This window comes from Equus quagga, chromosome 8 (genome assembly GCF_021613505.1).
Source record: "Equus quagga isolate Etosha38 chromosome 8, UCLA_HA_Equagga_1.0, whole genome shotgun sequence".
Taxonomy (NCBI): Eukaryota; Metazoa; Chordata; class Mammalia; order Perissodactyla; family Equidae; genus Equus; species Equus quagga.
Genome location: NC_060274.1, coordinates 88010260 through 88028669, shown reverse-complemented (window position 1 = coordinate 88028669; position 18410 = coordinate 88010260). Strand labels below are relative to the sequence as shown.

Here is an 18410-nt window from a genome sequence, read left to right as displayed (position 1 = left end):
GCATCAAAACAGACATATACACCAATAGAACAGAATAGAGAGCCCAGAAATAAATCCACACATTTATAGTCAATTGATCTTTGACAAAGGTACCAAGAACACACAATGGGGAAAGGACTCTTCAACAAATGCTATTGAGGAAACTGGATATCCACACGCAGAAGAGTGAAATTGGACTCTTATCTCACACCATATACAAAAATCAACTCAAAATGGATTAAAGACTTAAAATAAGACCTGAAACTGTAAAACTACTAGGAGAAAACACAAGGAAAAGCTTCTTGACATTGGTACGGGAAATGATTTTTTTGGATATGATCCCAAAGCACCGGCAACAAAAGAAAAAATAGACAAATAGGATTGCATCAAACTAAAAAGCTTCTGTGCAGCAAAGGAAATAATCAACAGAGTGAAGAGACAATCTATGGAATGGGAGACAATACTTGCAAACCATATATTCAATAAAAGGTTAATATCCAAAAATACATAAGGAACTCAAACAACACAATAGCAAGAAAATGAACAATCCAATTGAAAAATGGGCAAAAGACCTGAACAGACATTTCTCAAAAGAAGATATAACAATGGTCAATAGGTATATGAAAAATTGCTCAACAACACTAATCAAAAGGGAAATGCAAATCAAACCACCGTGAGATATGATCTCATACCTGTTAGAAAGGCTATTATCAAAAAGACAAGAGGTGGTAAACGCTCGCAAGGATGTGGAGAAAAGGGAACCCTTGTGCTTGTTGGTGAGAATGTAAACCAGTACAGCCACTATGGAAAACAGTATGGAGGTTCCTCAAAAAATTAAAAATAGAAATACTATCTGATCCAGAAATCCCACTTCTGGGTATTTATCCAAAGGAACTGAAATCAGTATCTTGAAGAATTAGCTGCACTCTCCTATTCATTGCAGCATTATTCACAATAGCCAAGATATGGAATCAACCTAAGTGTCCATCAATGCATGAATGGATAAAGAAAATGTGGTACATACATACAAAGGAATATTATTTAGCCTTAAAAAAAGAAGTTAATTCTGCCATTTGTAACAGCATGGATGAACTTGGAGAACATTATGCTAAGTAAAATAAGCCAGGCACAGAGACAAATGCTGCATGATCTCATATGTGGAATCTAAAAAAGTCAAACTCATAGAAGCAGAGAGTAAATGGTGGTTGCCAGGGTCTGGGGGATGGGGGAACTGGGGAGATACTGGTCAAAGGGTACAAAGTTTCAGATAAGCAGGATGAATGAGTTCTGGAGATCTAATGTACAGTATGGTGACGATAGTTATAAAACCGTGTTGTATACTTGAAATTTAAGAGAGTAGATCTTAAATGTTCTTACCACAAGAAAAATAACTATATGAGGTGATAGATATGTTAATTACCTTGATTTTGGTAATCATTTCATGATCTATATTTATATCAAAATATCATATTGTACACCATAAATATAAACAGTTTTTACTTCTCACTTATACCTGAATAAAGCTGGAGGGGGAAAAAAGGGGTAGAGGAGAGGGTGGGAGAATACCCCATGTAAAGTGAGCTACTTGTACAAAAGTTCCAGGAGAAGGAGGCACCATGCTCGTTAAAAAATTTATATATATATATATATATATATATATATACTCATAATGAAGTTACCTGCTTCACTGAAAAATTTCCATAAGAAATCTATTGTGTTTACTTCACAAATCAAATGTAATAATCAGTAGTACAGACAGGATCCTCTACACATAGGAACTACTCCAGGGTACTCATCTCTGGAACATGGTCAATGTTTAATAAATGCTCCTTAAAATAATGAAAGAATGAATGTAAAATGGGCATGTAAAAGAATAGTTCTTCAGAATTCAGCTCCAAAGCAATTAATATTTCCAAATCAAGAAAATGAAAAAGAGCAAGGTATACTATTTTGAAAATCATTGGCTGACAGGCATATATTGTATATGGCAATGACAGTGAGATAGCTGCCCAAAAATATCTAGACAAAGAGGAAATAAAACTGCCCTCAAAGTTAGACTATAGTCAACATATAATGGGTCACAAAAGAGATATGAAAAGTCACATTAAAGATACAGATGGATTTCTGGCCATCAAGACATGATTTAGGTATTAATCTATCTACTTGAGGTATTAAAATATCTGAAGTAGGTATGAAACATAAGTGGGGCTGGTCAGAGAGACAAATATTGCCAATGTGTATATAAGAACAATCTGGAGAAGGGAGACAGCATAGTAAATATAGGTGAATGCATCATTGTCTTAATCTGAATTAGAATTTAACCCAAGAAATCATTTTATTACCATTTAGTTCAAGTGTAGCTTATCTAGAAAAGATTCCACTAGACCAAGACATGAATATTAGCCCCTGGCAGTTACATTTCTCATTACATTTTATAGGCTCCCATTCTAGCATTATATATGTGTCTGTAACTTGGACTGATGTGCCCCTGACTCAGAGATGACAATTCATTCAGAGAGGACAGGCAAATCAAGTCTCTGAGGCCACAGGCTGAGATCCAGCTGGCAAATACTTTGAATTCACTAGGTACTGAGTTCCACTCTCTGTGACCTCTCATCATGGAAATACACCACATTCTGAATTAATGAGTCTCAAAAAACACGGAAGTTTACTAAGAACAAAAATAAAAAAATTCTTCCACTTCCAGCCAAGATGAAGTAATAGGAAAAGAATTTACCATCCCATCTGAAACAATCATAACATGGACAAAATACACAAAACAATAGTTTGCAAGGCACTGGACATCAGACAACAAAGGAGAGCAATCCCTTAAAGACAGAAAGCAAATGAGGCAAGTGGTGGGATTGCTGCAGCCATGAGAGAGTTTTCAGGCTGTGGCACAGCGAGGGGGAACCCAGGTGGAGTCCAGCAGACTCCCTGAGTTGAGAAGATGGAAGCTGAGAGTGCAGAGAAAGCAAGGCAGTTAGAGTTTGCAGGACAGTATACCACAGAGGAGAGAGCAGCACAGGGACAAAACTCTGAGATCTGCAAAGAATCCTCCCAAATAATTTAGCAGAATACTTATCAGCACATTCATGTAAGGAAACCACCCAAGGCCAGGGAAAGAATCACCCAAAAGGATTAGAGGTAACAGTGCTCAGCATTCACACAGAGCCTGGAATACTGCCTACACCTGCCAGTCAGACCGGAACACCTCATAATTCAAAGGGAACTGGGGAGAGCACTCAGAAGGGTCTTGCCTCAGAAGCAGAGAATAAGTAGCCTGAACGAGCACTGCTCTGGTCCCACCTAAGAAGTCTTAAAAGCCACCCAAAAGGATCCCAAGTAACTTAACTGCATCCCAGCATAAGCACAAGAACAGTTACAGAACTTCAAAAATATCTAGCACCCAACAAAGTAAAATTGACTATATCTGGCATCTAATAAAAATTACTGGGCATGTAAAGAAACAGGAAAATGTGATCCACAATAATGAGATAAATAAATCAAGTGAAACTGACTCAAAACTGATACAGACGTTAGAATTCAAAAACAAAGGCATTAAAACAATTACTATAACTGTATTCTACATCTTCAAACAGTTAAGTAGAGACATGGAAGACACAAAAAACATTGAACTTTAGAAATGGAAACTATACCAGATGGGAATTAATACCAGATCAGACATTGCAGAAAAAAGATTACTGACCTTGAAAACATAGCAGTAGAAATTACTCAAAATGAAGTAGAGAGAAAAGAATTTTTAACAAATGAAAAGAAGAACCAACCCCATGGCCGAGTGGTTAAGTTCACATGCTCTACTTTGGCGGGTTTCACCAGTTTGGATCCTGGGCATGGACATGGCACTGCTTGTCAGGCCATGCTTAGGTGGCGTCCCACATAGCACAACCAGAAGGACCTACAACTAGGATACACAGCTAGGTACGGGGGGCTTTGGGGAGAAAAAGAAGAAGAAAAAGAAAGACTGGCAACAGATGTCAGCTCAGGTGCCAATCTTTACAAAACGAAAAAGAAAAGAAAATCTGGGAGCTGTGAGACAACTTCAAGTAGCCTAAATGTGTATGTAATTGGAGTCCCCAAAGCAGAGGAAAAAGATGGAGGACAGAAAAAGTACTTGAAGAATTAATAGCCAAAATTTTCTAAATTTTATGAAAACTACAAATTCACAGATGCAAGAAACTCAACAAATCCTAAGCACAAAAGAAAAGAAATAAAAGAAAACTACACAAACCATATCATAATCTAATTGCTCAAAACAAGCGACAAGAGAAAATTTGAAAAGCAGCCAGAGAAAAAAGACATTACATACAAAGAAACAAAGATAAGGAAAACAGCAGATTTCTCATGAGAACAATGCAAGCAAGAAGATAGTGGAGCAACCTCTTAAATTACTGGCGGGAAAAATCTTTCAATCTAAAATTTTATACTGAAAAATATTTTCAAACAAAGGCAAAAATACTTTTATAGACATACAAAACCTGAAAGAATTGATCACCCACACTGAAAGAAATGTGAAAGGAAGTCTTTCGGGAGGAAAGAAAATGACACCAGATGGAAATATGGAGCTACACAAATTAATGAAGTTAAGTTACCAGAAAAGGTAACTACATGGGTAAATATATGATATTTTTCTTATAATTTGAATCTCATTAAAAGATATTGACTATTTAAACAAAAATATAACAATGTAATATGGAGTTTATAGTGTATATAAAATTAAAATATATGACAATAGCACAAAGGCTAGAAGGTGAGAAACAGAAGTATGATTCTCATACTATATGTGAAGCACTATAATACCAACTGAAAGCAGACTGTGATAAGTTAAAGATATACACTGTTAACTCTAAAGCAAGCACCAAAATAACAACACAAAGAGTTATGGCTAATAAGCCAACAAAGATAAAAGGGAATCATAAAAAATATTAGGTAACTCCAAAAGAAAGCAGAAAAACAGGAAAAAGCAAACAAGGAACAGATGGGACAAATAGATATCATATGGCCAGATGATAGACTTAAATCTACCCATATCGATAGTCACATGAGATGTAAATGGTCTAAAAAACCCAATTAAAGGGAGACCATATCACATTGGATAAAAAAGCAAAAGACCCAACCATATGCTGTTCACAAAAAATGCGCTTTAAGTACAAAGACACAAATTGATTAAAAGTAAAAAGATGGAAAAAGACTATCAAGATAACACTAATCAAAAGAAAACTGAGTGACTATATTACTAACAGATTAAGTAGGTTTTAGAGGAAAGACTACAGAGCAAAAGGATAAAGAGGGTCATTTCATAAAGAAAGGGGAGGCATGTTCATTGAGACATAACAATCTTAAATGTTTATGTACCTAATAACAAAATTTTATAAGACATGAAGCAAAAGACTGATAAAATTGCAAAGAGAAACAGACAATCCACAATTACAGTCAGAGATTTCAATAGCCCTGCCTCAGTAACTGACAGAAATTAGTCAAAAAAACTAATAAGGACATTCTTTTCAGGTACGCACTGAAGACTGACCAAGATAGACCATAACCTAGGCAATAATCTCAATAAACTTAAAAAAATTCAAGTCATACAAAGTATTTCTCTGACCACAATGGAATTAAATTAAAAATCAACAAATAGTTAAAAGGTAGCTCTGAGTAACATAGGCAGCTATTAACTGTCTTTCCACAACTACTTTATTAAAAGCATTCCACTGGATAAATTTTTTTCTCTGCAATAGATTTAATAACGTTCCATTGCATCACAGTCCCGCCAATTGACTGTGGTGTAATGAAACGAAGTTTTACTGCTATTTCTTACTCCATTAATTACTGGAGAATGGAAAAATCACTCAACTGCAATTGACTTCAAAATACATCCTCCATGTGGCAGAGAGCAGTAGCAAGAAATATTTGCGAATAAATGAGGGAAGAATATTCTAGACTGAAGGAAAACCATATGCAGTAGCCTAGAATCAAGAAGAGTCATGGACTATTTGGAACAAGAAGAAGCCCCATGTGGCTGGAGTGCAGAACCTAAGGGACAAATAGAAGACTTCCATTGAGGAGAAGGTCAAGGACAATTTGATCACCATCATCATTGTCACCTTCATCATCCAGATATTCTGCTAAGTGCTTTACACGCATTTCTAATGGTGACCTTGTAAATAGGCATTATCACCATTTTGCAACTGAAACTTAACAAAGTTAACAAACTTGCTCAAAATAAGTCGTAAGATAATGTTATAAACATTATGATCTCAATAAAATTACTTGAAAAAAAACGTAAAGTATAGCTCCCAAGATCTGACTCAAAAGTCTATGTTTTAACTATAATTACCATGGTGGCTCCAAATTTTGTGCAAAATTCTATTTGTATTTGTTGTGCTCTTTCACCTTTTACTATCTTGAGAGATGCTGTCATCTCATTCTTGACTCTTTCCAAGTTAGCCTTCCTTTCTACCATCTCCGTTAACTTCTATATCCTAACACAGATTATTAGTCTTCTCTGATAATTCTTTTTTCCTTAGTATACTAAATTCCACATTATTTCTTCATTAAGTTCCTTGCATGTGTGTCCTTCTCAAATTTACTTTACTGTTTCCATCATAATTTTCAGTTCCTTCTATTTTTTGCCTTCCTGTCTATGGAGGCTCCCAGGATGAGGAAGAGCTCACAATCATCATCTGTTCCCTAATTCCCATTAACCTGAGAATTTATCATTTACAACTTTTCTTCAAACTACTTTTCAAGTTATCAAACTTCCACCTTTGTCTTTGAGCTAATTTTATCTTTGTGAGCTATAAATTTTTATGCTTTACTTATGTATTTGGTCACATACCTACTAGTAGCATTATTTTTGCCTTTTGAAAGATTTTTTTAGTTTTCCTCTTTTTATTTTGTTTATAATTACTTCAGTTAAAAGTGACACCATCTGGAATGTAAATTAGTACAGCCATTATGGAAAACAGTAAGGAGAGTCCTCAAAAAATTAAAAATAGAAGTACCATATGATTCAGCTCTTCCACTCTGGGTACTTAGCCAAAAAACACTAAAACGCTAATTTGAAAAGATACATGCACCCTTATGTTCATTGCAGCATTATTCACAATAGCCAAGACTTGGAAATAACCTAAGTGCCCATCAATAGATGAATGGATAAAGAAGATGTGGTATAAACACACATACACACACACACACACACACACACACATACACACACAATGGAATACTATTCATCCATAAAAAAGATGAAATCTTGCCATTTGTGACAGCATGGATGGACTTTGAGGGTATTAACTAAGCGAAATAAGTCAGATGGAGAAAGAAAAATACCGTATGATTTCACTCACATGGAAGATAAACAAACAAACACATAGATACAGAGAACAGACTGGTGGTTACCAGAGGGGTAGGGGGTGGAGGGGCAGAGTGAAAGGGGTAAAGGGGCATAGGTATACAGTGATGGATGGTAACTAGACTTTTGGTGGTGAAATTTATATAATGTTAATATATAGTATTAAGCCATATAATATAACATTACACTAACATTATGTAAACTTATATAATGTTATAAATCAATGTTACCTCAATTAAAAAAATGAATTTTGAACTCTATTAAAATGATTGGGTTTTCTCCTTTGAGCCTATGAGATTATTTATAGTAATAAACTTCTAAGATTGTAAATGAAAAAAAAGTAAAAAAAAATAAATAAATTTTTTTAAAAAGTGACCCCATCTGTACTCTATAATTCTAGGGCTATAACTATATAATCTGATATATTATGACCTATGACCAGGCATGTATCTCTATTGCTCAATATTAGCCAACTAAATCCTTTGATCATTGATATAATAATTTTAAAAAACACAGAAAATAAAAACATAACAGAAAAGAGAAATCGCTGAAATATATTTTTTTTTTTTTAATTTTCTTCCCAGGAATTCTAATCTTGAACAAACATCTGTGATTAGATATAACATTACTGAAATTTTTATATATTAAAATAAAGGCCTTACAACTAGTCTCTTTCCAGAACCAAGTTTTTGCTGTTCAGTCTCCTGTCTTTTATCTGCATCCGTTGCAAAAGCAAGTACTTGGTACCTGTTTGAAAGAAATGGAATAATTATAAGTGATTTTATAGTGTAAAAGTGTAGATTATTTTAAGCTTTAAAAGCACATAATCTTGGGGCCAGCCTGGTGGCACAGTAGTTAAGTTCACGTGCTTTGCCTCAGTAGTCTGGGGGTTGCAGGTTTGGATCCCAGGTGCAGACCTACACACAGCTCATCAAGCCACGCTGTGGCAGCATCCCACATACAAAACGGAGGAAGACTGCCACAGATATTAGCTCACGGACAATCTTCCTCAAGCAAAAAGAGAAAGACTGGCAACAGATGTTGGCTGGGGGCCAATCTTCCTTACCAAAAAAGTAAAAATAATTTAGTGCCTAGTACAGCATCTGGTATATATTAGGCACTAAATTATTGATTGATAGATTGACAAACATATAGACAGAGATTTATATAGAGAGATCAATCACCTAGCAGTTTATCTGGTGTGCTATAAATTCTCAATAATGGACATTATGACTTTCTACAAGTATTTTCAGCTTTTATTTCAATAGTAATGTTTAGCTCAAATCATTCTTAATAACAATTTATAACTATTATTCAATCCAGAAACGATTAATTTAGCCAATAAAGGTTAAATTCTATTTCCCATTAATTAATGGTATATTGTTAGAGTAACAATCCTACTCTAAACGAAGAAACTTCAGGCTCCTATTGAACCAAAACTCCTTGCACTGTTCTTCCATAGTTAAGAGGAAAATTAATAAACAGATATATTCAGACACCTCATATGGTCTAAGAGAAAAATTCTGATAGTGTCAAAATCAGGGACCTGAATGAATAAAAGCAATGTGGAATATCTAAATGAGCACTGAAATGTACAGTGGTATTCAAATGTCACATGCCAACTCTTAGACTATCCTATCTTAATCAGCAATACTTCATTTGTAAAAAGCCTCCAATTTCAGTTGGAGGCAGAATGACTATGTATTGATAAACTCTGAAGGCATTTATGAAAATCAGTCTTATAGTTAATATGAAAGGTTACTTATATGAATTTCATTCATTCAACACACATATAATAGGGATCTAATACAAGCATTGACCATGGCAAAAAACTACTACACAGTCTGTATCCATCAGGATCTCCCAAGGTAACTGTGGAGATTCATATACAAGCTAATAAGTATAAATCAGAGTGCCCTGTGCTAACAAAAGGTATGAACACAGTACCATGGGAACAAGGTAGCAGAAACAAGTAATTGAGGTGGCGGAAATATATATGTTCTTGGTATAGGTTCAGGAGGAGAAAGCTAGGTTTTAAAGAATAAGTGAAAATTCATCATGCTGGTAAAGAGGTAAAAGGCATTATGGCAACATCAACAGTACATACAAAGGCAAGCAGCATGAAAGAGACATGAAAGGCCATGACAAGAGTTTAGGAGAGATGCATGGCAGGGAGGAATAAGCCATAGGAAACAAGACAAAAAGGGTGGGAGGGTGTCGAACTCAGCCTTGTCGAACCATGCTTTAAAATTCCATAGGCAGCCGCAGCTCCTGTGCAGTCTCCACACGATCTGAGACTGACCCTCAAAATCCCTAAGTTTCCAAAACTGCCAAATAATTAGACCTCACATTCCAACCACCAAATTGGATTGTTTTACTCTTCCCAGTTCATAGTAACAGAAACAGCATGCACCAGTGACTAGAACATCAGGCCAGAGCTGGTCCTGTTATGGATCTAACCTCAGGCAATTAATTACATGGGCGGTTCATCTCCTGCAGGCACCAACCTACAGGAGGATGACATGGATATTAATGAGACTGTTGTAAAAATCCAAAGCTTCTGAGCTGTTTGAAGCTTTATATATATACATATACATATACACAAAACAAAGAGTTATTATTTCATCTGAGGAATAAGTGAACCCCTAAAGTGGCCGCTTCAACATCAAAACAGGAGGCAGAGACACAGACAAAACTGACTCCTGACTGCCAAATCCAGGCCATTTCTCTTGCTGGAAGACAACTCAGAAGAGTATTTTATGCCTACACATAACTGATGGTAAATTTAGATGATGACACACTTACAATAGCATCTACTTTACAGTTCTTTAAATCCTCTCAACTGTCACCAATAATGTACATGGAAATCTACTTCCAAAACCAAACAATTCCAAGCAGACTTGGAAATTCTAAAATAAAAAAAAACACTTGGATTTTTTTCCTTACCACTCAAGTCTTCAATGATATAAGCTAAAGAATAAAACTCCCTTGTTGAGACTGCTGAAAGAATAACCAGGCCCAACGTAAAAAGATTTCATGAAAGAATGCCATACGTGTTTCTCAGAACAGAAAGGCGCTAATCACAAATACAGCAACTCCAGGTGGACGATGGTGCTTTTTGACCCAAAAGCCACAAATGCTTAAGTCCTGTGGAGCGCCAATGACAAATTCAACCATATAATTTAGTGCTCTTCCGCATCACGTCATAAAAACAGCAGCAAGTAACTAAAATATGGATTGAGGTGTCACAGAGCACAAAAGTAAATCCTCCAAAATCATTTATTTTCAAAGGAAACATAGTTGTCACCTCAAAGGGTACCAGGAAATTTGGGGACCTTGATATTTAACCGAGAGATCTCTACTAGAAATGGAAGCTCTGGATACAGAGCATTACTATGTTCATTTCAACTACAGCTAAAACATTCTCGATTATGCCAGGGAGAATCATTTTCAACGAAAGGTGCCAGGAACAAAATAGAAGCTTTCTTTACGAACTTTTCACTCTTTCATCAAGTTCTTGTTAAACACCTACTTTTGACAAGCTGCTTCAGGGGATACAAAATCCCTGCCATCAAGGAGCATTTAGCCTAATCAAGGAGAGAAACAAGCAAACATGTAAGGTCAATGGAAGCGTGAATAGTACTTGTGGAAAGCAGTGAAAAACTACTCTGTGAATTGAGAGAAGGATATGTTACTTACAGCTAGCTCAGGGAAGAACTGAAGGGGAGCAGGGAGGCTTCCAGACATAATTTTCATGTGCAGAGAAGGAAGAAAGAGCATTTCAGACAGAGTACAGCATGGGCAAAAGAGAAGAGGAAGAAAAGCCCAAGAACATACGTGCAGAACACCAAGTATTCCAACTTGGCAAGAGCCTAAGACTGGTGAAGAAAACAATCTTCTTGTTGAAATATTGTCCATTAAAGTCAACAAATGCATTTTAATACTGATTTAAAGCCTATTATCTACTTAGCAATGTATCAGGAGGCACTGTAGGGGGAAGTATATAGCAAAGAGGAGAGAGAATAAGACTCGTGGTGGGTATAATTCTTCAGGGAGCCTCCCTCCATTTAACTCATTTATAGGTTCCACCTCCAGGCCGCCTCAGAATCCTGTGCAAAGTTCTGCTACAGCCTGTATCATAGTGAACTGAAACAGCTGACTGACTTGCTACCTCCCCCACTTGCTTGCATACTGCTTGAGGACAGGAAAGAGGTCTTATTTGACTTTGCATTCCCAGTACTTTCCACAGTGTGTGGCACAGAGACACCTCTTGAAAAATGTTTGCTGAATGAATGATTGAACAAATAAACTGAATTATTCCATCAGTGATCAGCTATTTAAGAGAGATTCTGCTCTCAGGTACCTGACAATGAAAGACATACTATGGAACATTTTAGAGCAATACAAGAAGGTAATATATCATATTGGGCAAAAATCAGCATTTTAGGCAATAACACATCTTGAAGGTGAAAGAAGGAGGATAGTTGAACCAGTTACCTTTAAAAGTCCCTTCCAAATCTGAAAGTCCACATAATAGAGGTAAAATGAGACTGGATTATAAAGAACACCGAATGTCAACATAAGCAGGTTTATATTTTTTTAATGGGCAACAAAAATTATTCTGACTTAAAGAGGTGTTTTAAAAGGATAGATATGAGAAGGACGCTTCAAAGTCTAGATTAGAGATAAGAAATCCAAGTGAGAAGGCCTGAATGCTAATGAGAATGGGAAGCAAGAGCTGAATAAGAGAAAAAAAGGTAGAAAGGTCAGGATTTACTGACTACATAATTCTGACAGGTAAAGGAAAGAAAAAGAGAATATATAATGATCCAAAGTTTGGACAAACATAGCCAAGAAAATAGTGGTACCTAAGCCCCTCCTCCCCCTCAAAAAAGACAAACAATTCTTTCTCTTCAAAGGAAAAAAAACAATGCTCAAAGTGTGTCCCTGAATTAGAATCACCTGGAGTGTGTGTTTACAATAATGATTTCTGGGTCTTAACCCCAAACCTACTAAATCAAAATCTAGGGGACTGGGGACTGGGAATCTGCAATTGTGCATTTCATAACAGGTTGTCCAGATGATTCTTCAGCACACTAAAGTTTGAGACCCACTGGCTTCACTGGTTCCTATGTGAACATAATTACGTTAGTTTTAAAGTAATTAAATATCAATCACAAAAATGAAAATGAATTATGTCTCAAAAAGCCTTCTCTCTTAACTGATTACATTCTATTAACTGATTATAAATAGAAGTCTCAAAAGAACAAACGTACGGTTTTCATGCTTTCTCCCATCCTAAATTGTACCAGTGATTATCACTTAATTTAATCTATTAGACTTGAAAGTGTAAATAAATACAGTATATTATTTAATGTTCTAAACCCTCTTGATTATCATCATTTCACATATCTCATGCATTTTTACCATTATAAAAGATCCACATAATGGATAAAGAACGCATTTTTTTAGTCCTAGATAGAGACAAATTTAATGGATTGGTATGTTGGAGAATTACCACAGTTAAAACAGTGGGAGTTTCTGTGAGATTAAATTTACAGATTAAGGAAACCTACACATTGCTTCTTCACCCAATCACTCCTGGAGTTATTACCAAATTAATTCCTGTACACATATTTCAAAGAGGAAGTCATGGAGCATTCAGATCTTCTTATTGTGACCCCACTGTAGCAGTGCCAGTATCACAACTTGGCAGGAGTTGAGGCACAGAACTTGGTGGAAAGCTGAAAAGCAGATCTCCTCAATATTGCTTAAGTTTTGGCAGGCTTGAATGAATTATACAGATATTTTTCTCAACCTCTCAAAATAAATATAATATTTTATTTATTACCAGTAGCAATGCCACAATTCATTCATCTCCTTTGGACAAGAGCCATAGGAGTTACAGAAGGAATATGACATAATGATACACTACCTCCAACAGTTAACTTCTGCTTAGTCACAAACATTTCCTTGTTTTCAGAGTTTCGAATCCTAATGCCTGGACAATAATTCACAAAAGGTAGATTGCCACTTAGGAAGGGAAAACTGCATTAACTTGCCATATACACAATACTGAAACTTGAAGGCAAAAACTTACAGATGATGCCTGATGATTTTATATTTTCTTCTACCTTGGGAAAAATCATATGGTCAAAAATAATACTGAAAAGCTATAATGAAGTGTTGCTTAGATGTTTAAAGTTCTAAATGTTGCCATCAGTAAGGTAACAACAATGAAGTTACTGAAGATATTCTAATCCTACAAGTCTATTTCTTTTCCCACCATGGGTTTCTACTCTTTTCCCCATTCTCTCTTCTAACAAAAAACTTGCTCTCTCAAAACTTTAATTTTTATTGAAATTTAGCTGGTAGAGGAGAAAAATGTCTCTCTCAAATACAATTCACCAAAATCAATAAGAATTTCTAGCAAAAAGCATAAACTGTTTCCATAGGGTCACTTCATACTTTATTTCCACTATGAATTGTTCTTTTGAAAACATTCATAACACTTGTATTTCTTTCCAGTATTCTTCTTACGTCATATACATTCTTTTTTGTTATAAAATCATTCTATATATGCATCTTTGTATCTGGCTTTTTTTCACTCACATTGTATTTTATTACTTATAATTCAAGAACAGGCATAATAATTATTGAGCATTTTCTATGGGCTGGCAACCTGACATACATTTAATCCTTTTAACAAATTTGTCAAAATAGCCATTATTGTCCCCTTTATAGTCAGGAGAAGGACACTGACCATCAAACAACTGTGAACAGCAAAACTAGGATTCCAATCCAGGTCTGCCTCTCTCCAAACCCCTCCTCTCAATCTCTGCACTATACTGTCTTTCGAGTATTTTGCAATATGTAAATGATTCCTTCTAAGTCACCACAATCACATTTTATCAAAGAAACCAGTTCTTTTTCATCTATAATATTCAAGCTCTTGGTGGAAAAGAATTGATCAGCAACAAACAAACCGAAAATCATGTTTCCAAAGATTTAACATCTAACTTACTTGTAACTTTCCACTTGTTGGCAGGAAGAAACAGTAATGAAGGAATCCGTACGGGAACTGTATGCAAGAGGGCCAGGTAAAAGAGAACCAGGGAGAAATCGCCCAAAAGCGTAGCTTTCCTGCTCAAACACCATCAGCATCCCATCCATAGACTGGATACAAATTAAATCTCGACCTAAAGAAGAATTAGAGAAAATTAGGCGACCTATTCTTTTTATAAATATAATGGTTTTAATTTACCACTATCTACTACAAATATGTCACAATTTTTCCTCAAGGGGCAAAATGAGCAGTTTACATTTAAAATTACAAACTGATAAAGCTATCAGATTATTGTATATGAGCACATATATACTTCCCCATTTTTAAATTATTCAGAAGATGCCTATAATTTTAAATACATTTATTTTCAGTTACTGTATGCTAAAATCTCTAGCTCAAAATAATCCCTGAAAACAATCATGGCTCTTTGTAAGATATCATTTCTTCCAAAATCAGAAATATAATAAACACTGTTCTGCACGCGGCTACTTCTCTTCCTCATAGTTTATCAGCCTCATATTCTCAAATGACTTAGACATCAGTCAGACACAGCAGACCAAATCCACAGACATGTATTAGGCACCAGTTTTATACAATTCCAGTTTTAAGCACCAATGGGAGTTGAAAACACTAATCCTGAAAAATAGTAATCACTGATTGCCCTGAACTATAGATGGATTTTGAAACATCTTTTCTATCAGTCTATAAGTCTACAAAATTCACAATTCTTAAAATATACTGAGATGATGATAATGATGAGTTTTATGATATGTTATTTGTTAGTGCTGTCAAAAAGATTCCAACTCCTAGCAACCTGTAAACAGCAGAGCTGAACCCTGCCCACTCTTTTTGTGCCATCCTCTCACCTTCCAGTGCTGTTACTCATAGGGTTTTTCATGGCCAATTTTTTCAGAAGGGGGTGGTCAGGTCCTTTTTCCTAGTCTGTCTTAGTCTGGAAGCCCTGCCGAAACCTGCCCACTGTGGGTGACCCTGCTGATATTCTAAATACTGGTGGCATAGCTTTCATCATCACAGCAACACACAGTCGCCGCAGTATAACAACCAAAAGACAGGTGGTGTGATTCCCTAACCAAGAAACAAACCTGGGTCACAGCATTAGGAGCGCTGAATGTTACCACTAGACCACGATGATACAGCACAATATTCTTCATCTGAGAAAGAGCTAGTGGCTACAACTGTTCACATTCTGCTAGTGCGATTAGCATATCCCATAATGTATTATACAGGGAAGAACTATGTCAGAGAAAAATTAAGCTACTTATTAAGGATTTAAACAAAAGGTTAATTCTTTAATTCGTCTTCCTAACTCATACTTACCATATACATTGAGTCCTGTAGTAACTATTCCGTATTACCTTGGCTATCCATGCCAACATAGTATACTTAAATTTTGAAATTTAAAGAATACTTTGCTCAAAAAGAAATTAAATTGCATAGAAATGGATGATATTCTTATTATTGTATCTGACTATGGACACAAGGGCAATTTTTAAAAAGAAGATATGCTGCCAAAGGAATTTTTTATAAAAGAAAACAAACAGAGATTCTGGGGTGCTTGTCACTGCAATATACTCTACCCCATCTTGATTGATTCAATAGGTTTATCAACCTTAAAAAATCTAAGAGATGCTCCAGGTTGAATATTGTCTTAGCATATGAACGTTCACTAAACACACATCTGAACCATTCTGGGATCTCTTCAGAGAGAAAAGAGTTGTTCATATCAATCCTGTTTCGAAAAGTATTCTCTCAATGTTCACATTCTTTTATAATGCATGGTAGGTTTTGCAGTCACTGTTTTAAGGTTTTTTTTAACCTAATCTTTATCTACTATGCTTATTAAACATTTCAAAAAAAGGTATGAGCTTGTATATATGCTGCATGCACATGCATGCTGTACAAGTGTATTCACAGAGATATATTTAGACGAAGAGTAACTCATCTATCTAGAATTTAACAATTTAGCAATCCTACCTGTCTGCATGCAGAAAAAATGTTAAAGTATAAAAATGTCTCTAAGTTGTCAAAATAGATGCTGCAGAGTCTTTCTAATGAAAATCATGCAAACTTTTTACAGGTAGGATTACCAGGTCTCACTTAGGACATCAATTATTTTAATTATGGTTCTAACAGTTGTAGTTCTCATAAACAAGTTACTGATATTCCAGGAGCTTCAGTCTCCTCATTTATAAAATGAGTATATTTGTATAAAAGCTCCAAAGTTAGAGATAAGATGTAAAAGTCTCTAATACTGTACAGCATGCATAAAACACACAAAAAATTATAGCATTATTATGATGGTTATTGTTACCTGCTTGCCCAGCTCAGAGAAAAGAAAATAGCAAACCAGAAAAAGTGTGAAGACGCTGACAACTATGAGCAGTTATAGCTACACCCTAACAAAAAAGATGAAAGAACATCCATAAAATACATATCAAATAATTCTAAAAAGAATAACAGTCTGGGCTCAGCGTAGGAGCAATTACTAGCCCTGTATATCTCAAAAAGAGAAAAAATGTCATATTATAATGTATTAAGAGTTATTAAATGGATTGAAGATAGTTTGCTATAGCTCAGTCATTTGCAAAAAAGAACTTGTGGGAGAGATTCTAACTGTTCCCCCCAGTAGCCATTCTTTCTTTTGGTACTTGAATTATCACCAGACACATGGCCATCCAGAATAAAGTCTATATTTCCAGGCCTCTATTGCAGATACATCGGATGATTACATTCTTGCCAAGGAGGTGGGAGTAGAGGTGATATGTGCAACAAACAGACATGCCTTCAAAAGGATTGAGTATGCCCTCCCCTCCCCTCTTACCAGCATGATGGTAGGGCTGGAACAGCTATCTTGGTCTAAGGATGGAAGTGACATATTGAGGACAACAGAGCCCCGCTACCTGCCCTGGACTGTCTTATCTCCAGGTGGTTAAATATGACAGAAATAAACATCCTCCTTATTTAAGCCATCATTATATTGGGTCTTTGTGAAAGCAATGAAACCTGTATGTTAAATAACATAGAACTTATCTGAGCCTAAAGATCCATCCAGTACTGCCAGCTCTTAAAATTTAGTTTCACTTGATTGGATCCTGGTAGCAAAAAACAACCAGGTATAGAAGACATCGGAGCGACTGGGGAAATTGGAGTATGTCTACATGTTAGATAACATTAGGAATTATTGTAAATTTTCTTAAGTGTGATCATGGTATTGTGATTACATAAGAGAATGCTCTTATTGGGAGATGTGTGCTGTCATATTTACAGGTAAAGTGGCACAAGATCTGTAACTTACCTGCAAATGGTTCATCAAAAAAAAAGTATGTGTGTATACACGTATATATATTTACAACTGTTGACTCTAGAAGGCAGAATACGAGTGTTTATGTTACTGTCTCTGATATTTAAAATTTTTTACAATAAAAATGTAGACAAATAAAATTAAGTGTTTACATGTATGTCTTTTGTGTACAAATGCATTTTTTTAACAATCAAAGGAGGAACTGAGCATTAGCAAATTGAGCGGGACCTAGAAGGAGAGTAATAAATTTAATCTTAAGTCAAGAATCAGAGGAAATCAATCAATGAAACACTTAAACAAAGACCTTGACCCTGGGGGAGGATATTACTGTAGCCAAAATATACTCTTGATATCTGTATTATTAAAGAATGTGAGGTCAGAGCATGTGTACTTCCAAGCAGAAGTACTAATAAAATTTAAGTTCATTTCAATATGTTGAATAGCATCAAACCACAAATCTTCAGTCTCCAAAAGACCTTAAAGAAGTGGTCCTCAAAGTGTGGCTCCCAGACCACTACCATCAGTATCATCTAGGAATTTCTTAGAAATGCAGATTCTGGCACTATCAGAAACTGGTGTTAGGGCCCAGCAATTCTAGGTTTTAACAAGGCCTATAGGCTATATGATGCATGCTAAAGTTTGAGAACCACCGCCTCAGCATTGTATGACAA

General features: G+C 35.6%; 1 protein-coding gene across 8 annotated transcripts in view; it reads right to left on the bottom strand.

Annotated features, from left to right (window-relative positions):
- Nucleotides 1-18410, bottom strand: part of BBS9 (Bardet-Biedl syndrome 9) — a 421646-nt gene that overhangs the window by 309950 nt on the left and 93286 nt on the right. For all 8 annotated transcript variants that reach the window (XM_046670725.1, XM_046670730.1, XM_046670726.1 and 5 more), the window contains 2 exons: nucleotides 14376-14550; nucleotides 8014-8098 (listed from right to left, as the gene is read on the bottom strand). In XM_046670725.1, the coding sequence (XP_046526681.1) occupies nucleotides 8014-8098; nucleotides 14376-14550 (260 nt within the window). The remainder of the gene's footprint in view (nucleotides 1-8013; nucleotides 8099-14375; nucleotides 14551-18410) is intronic.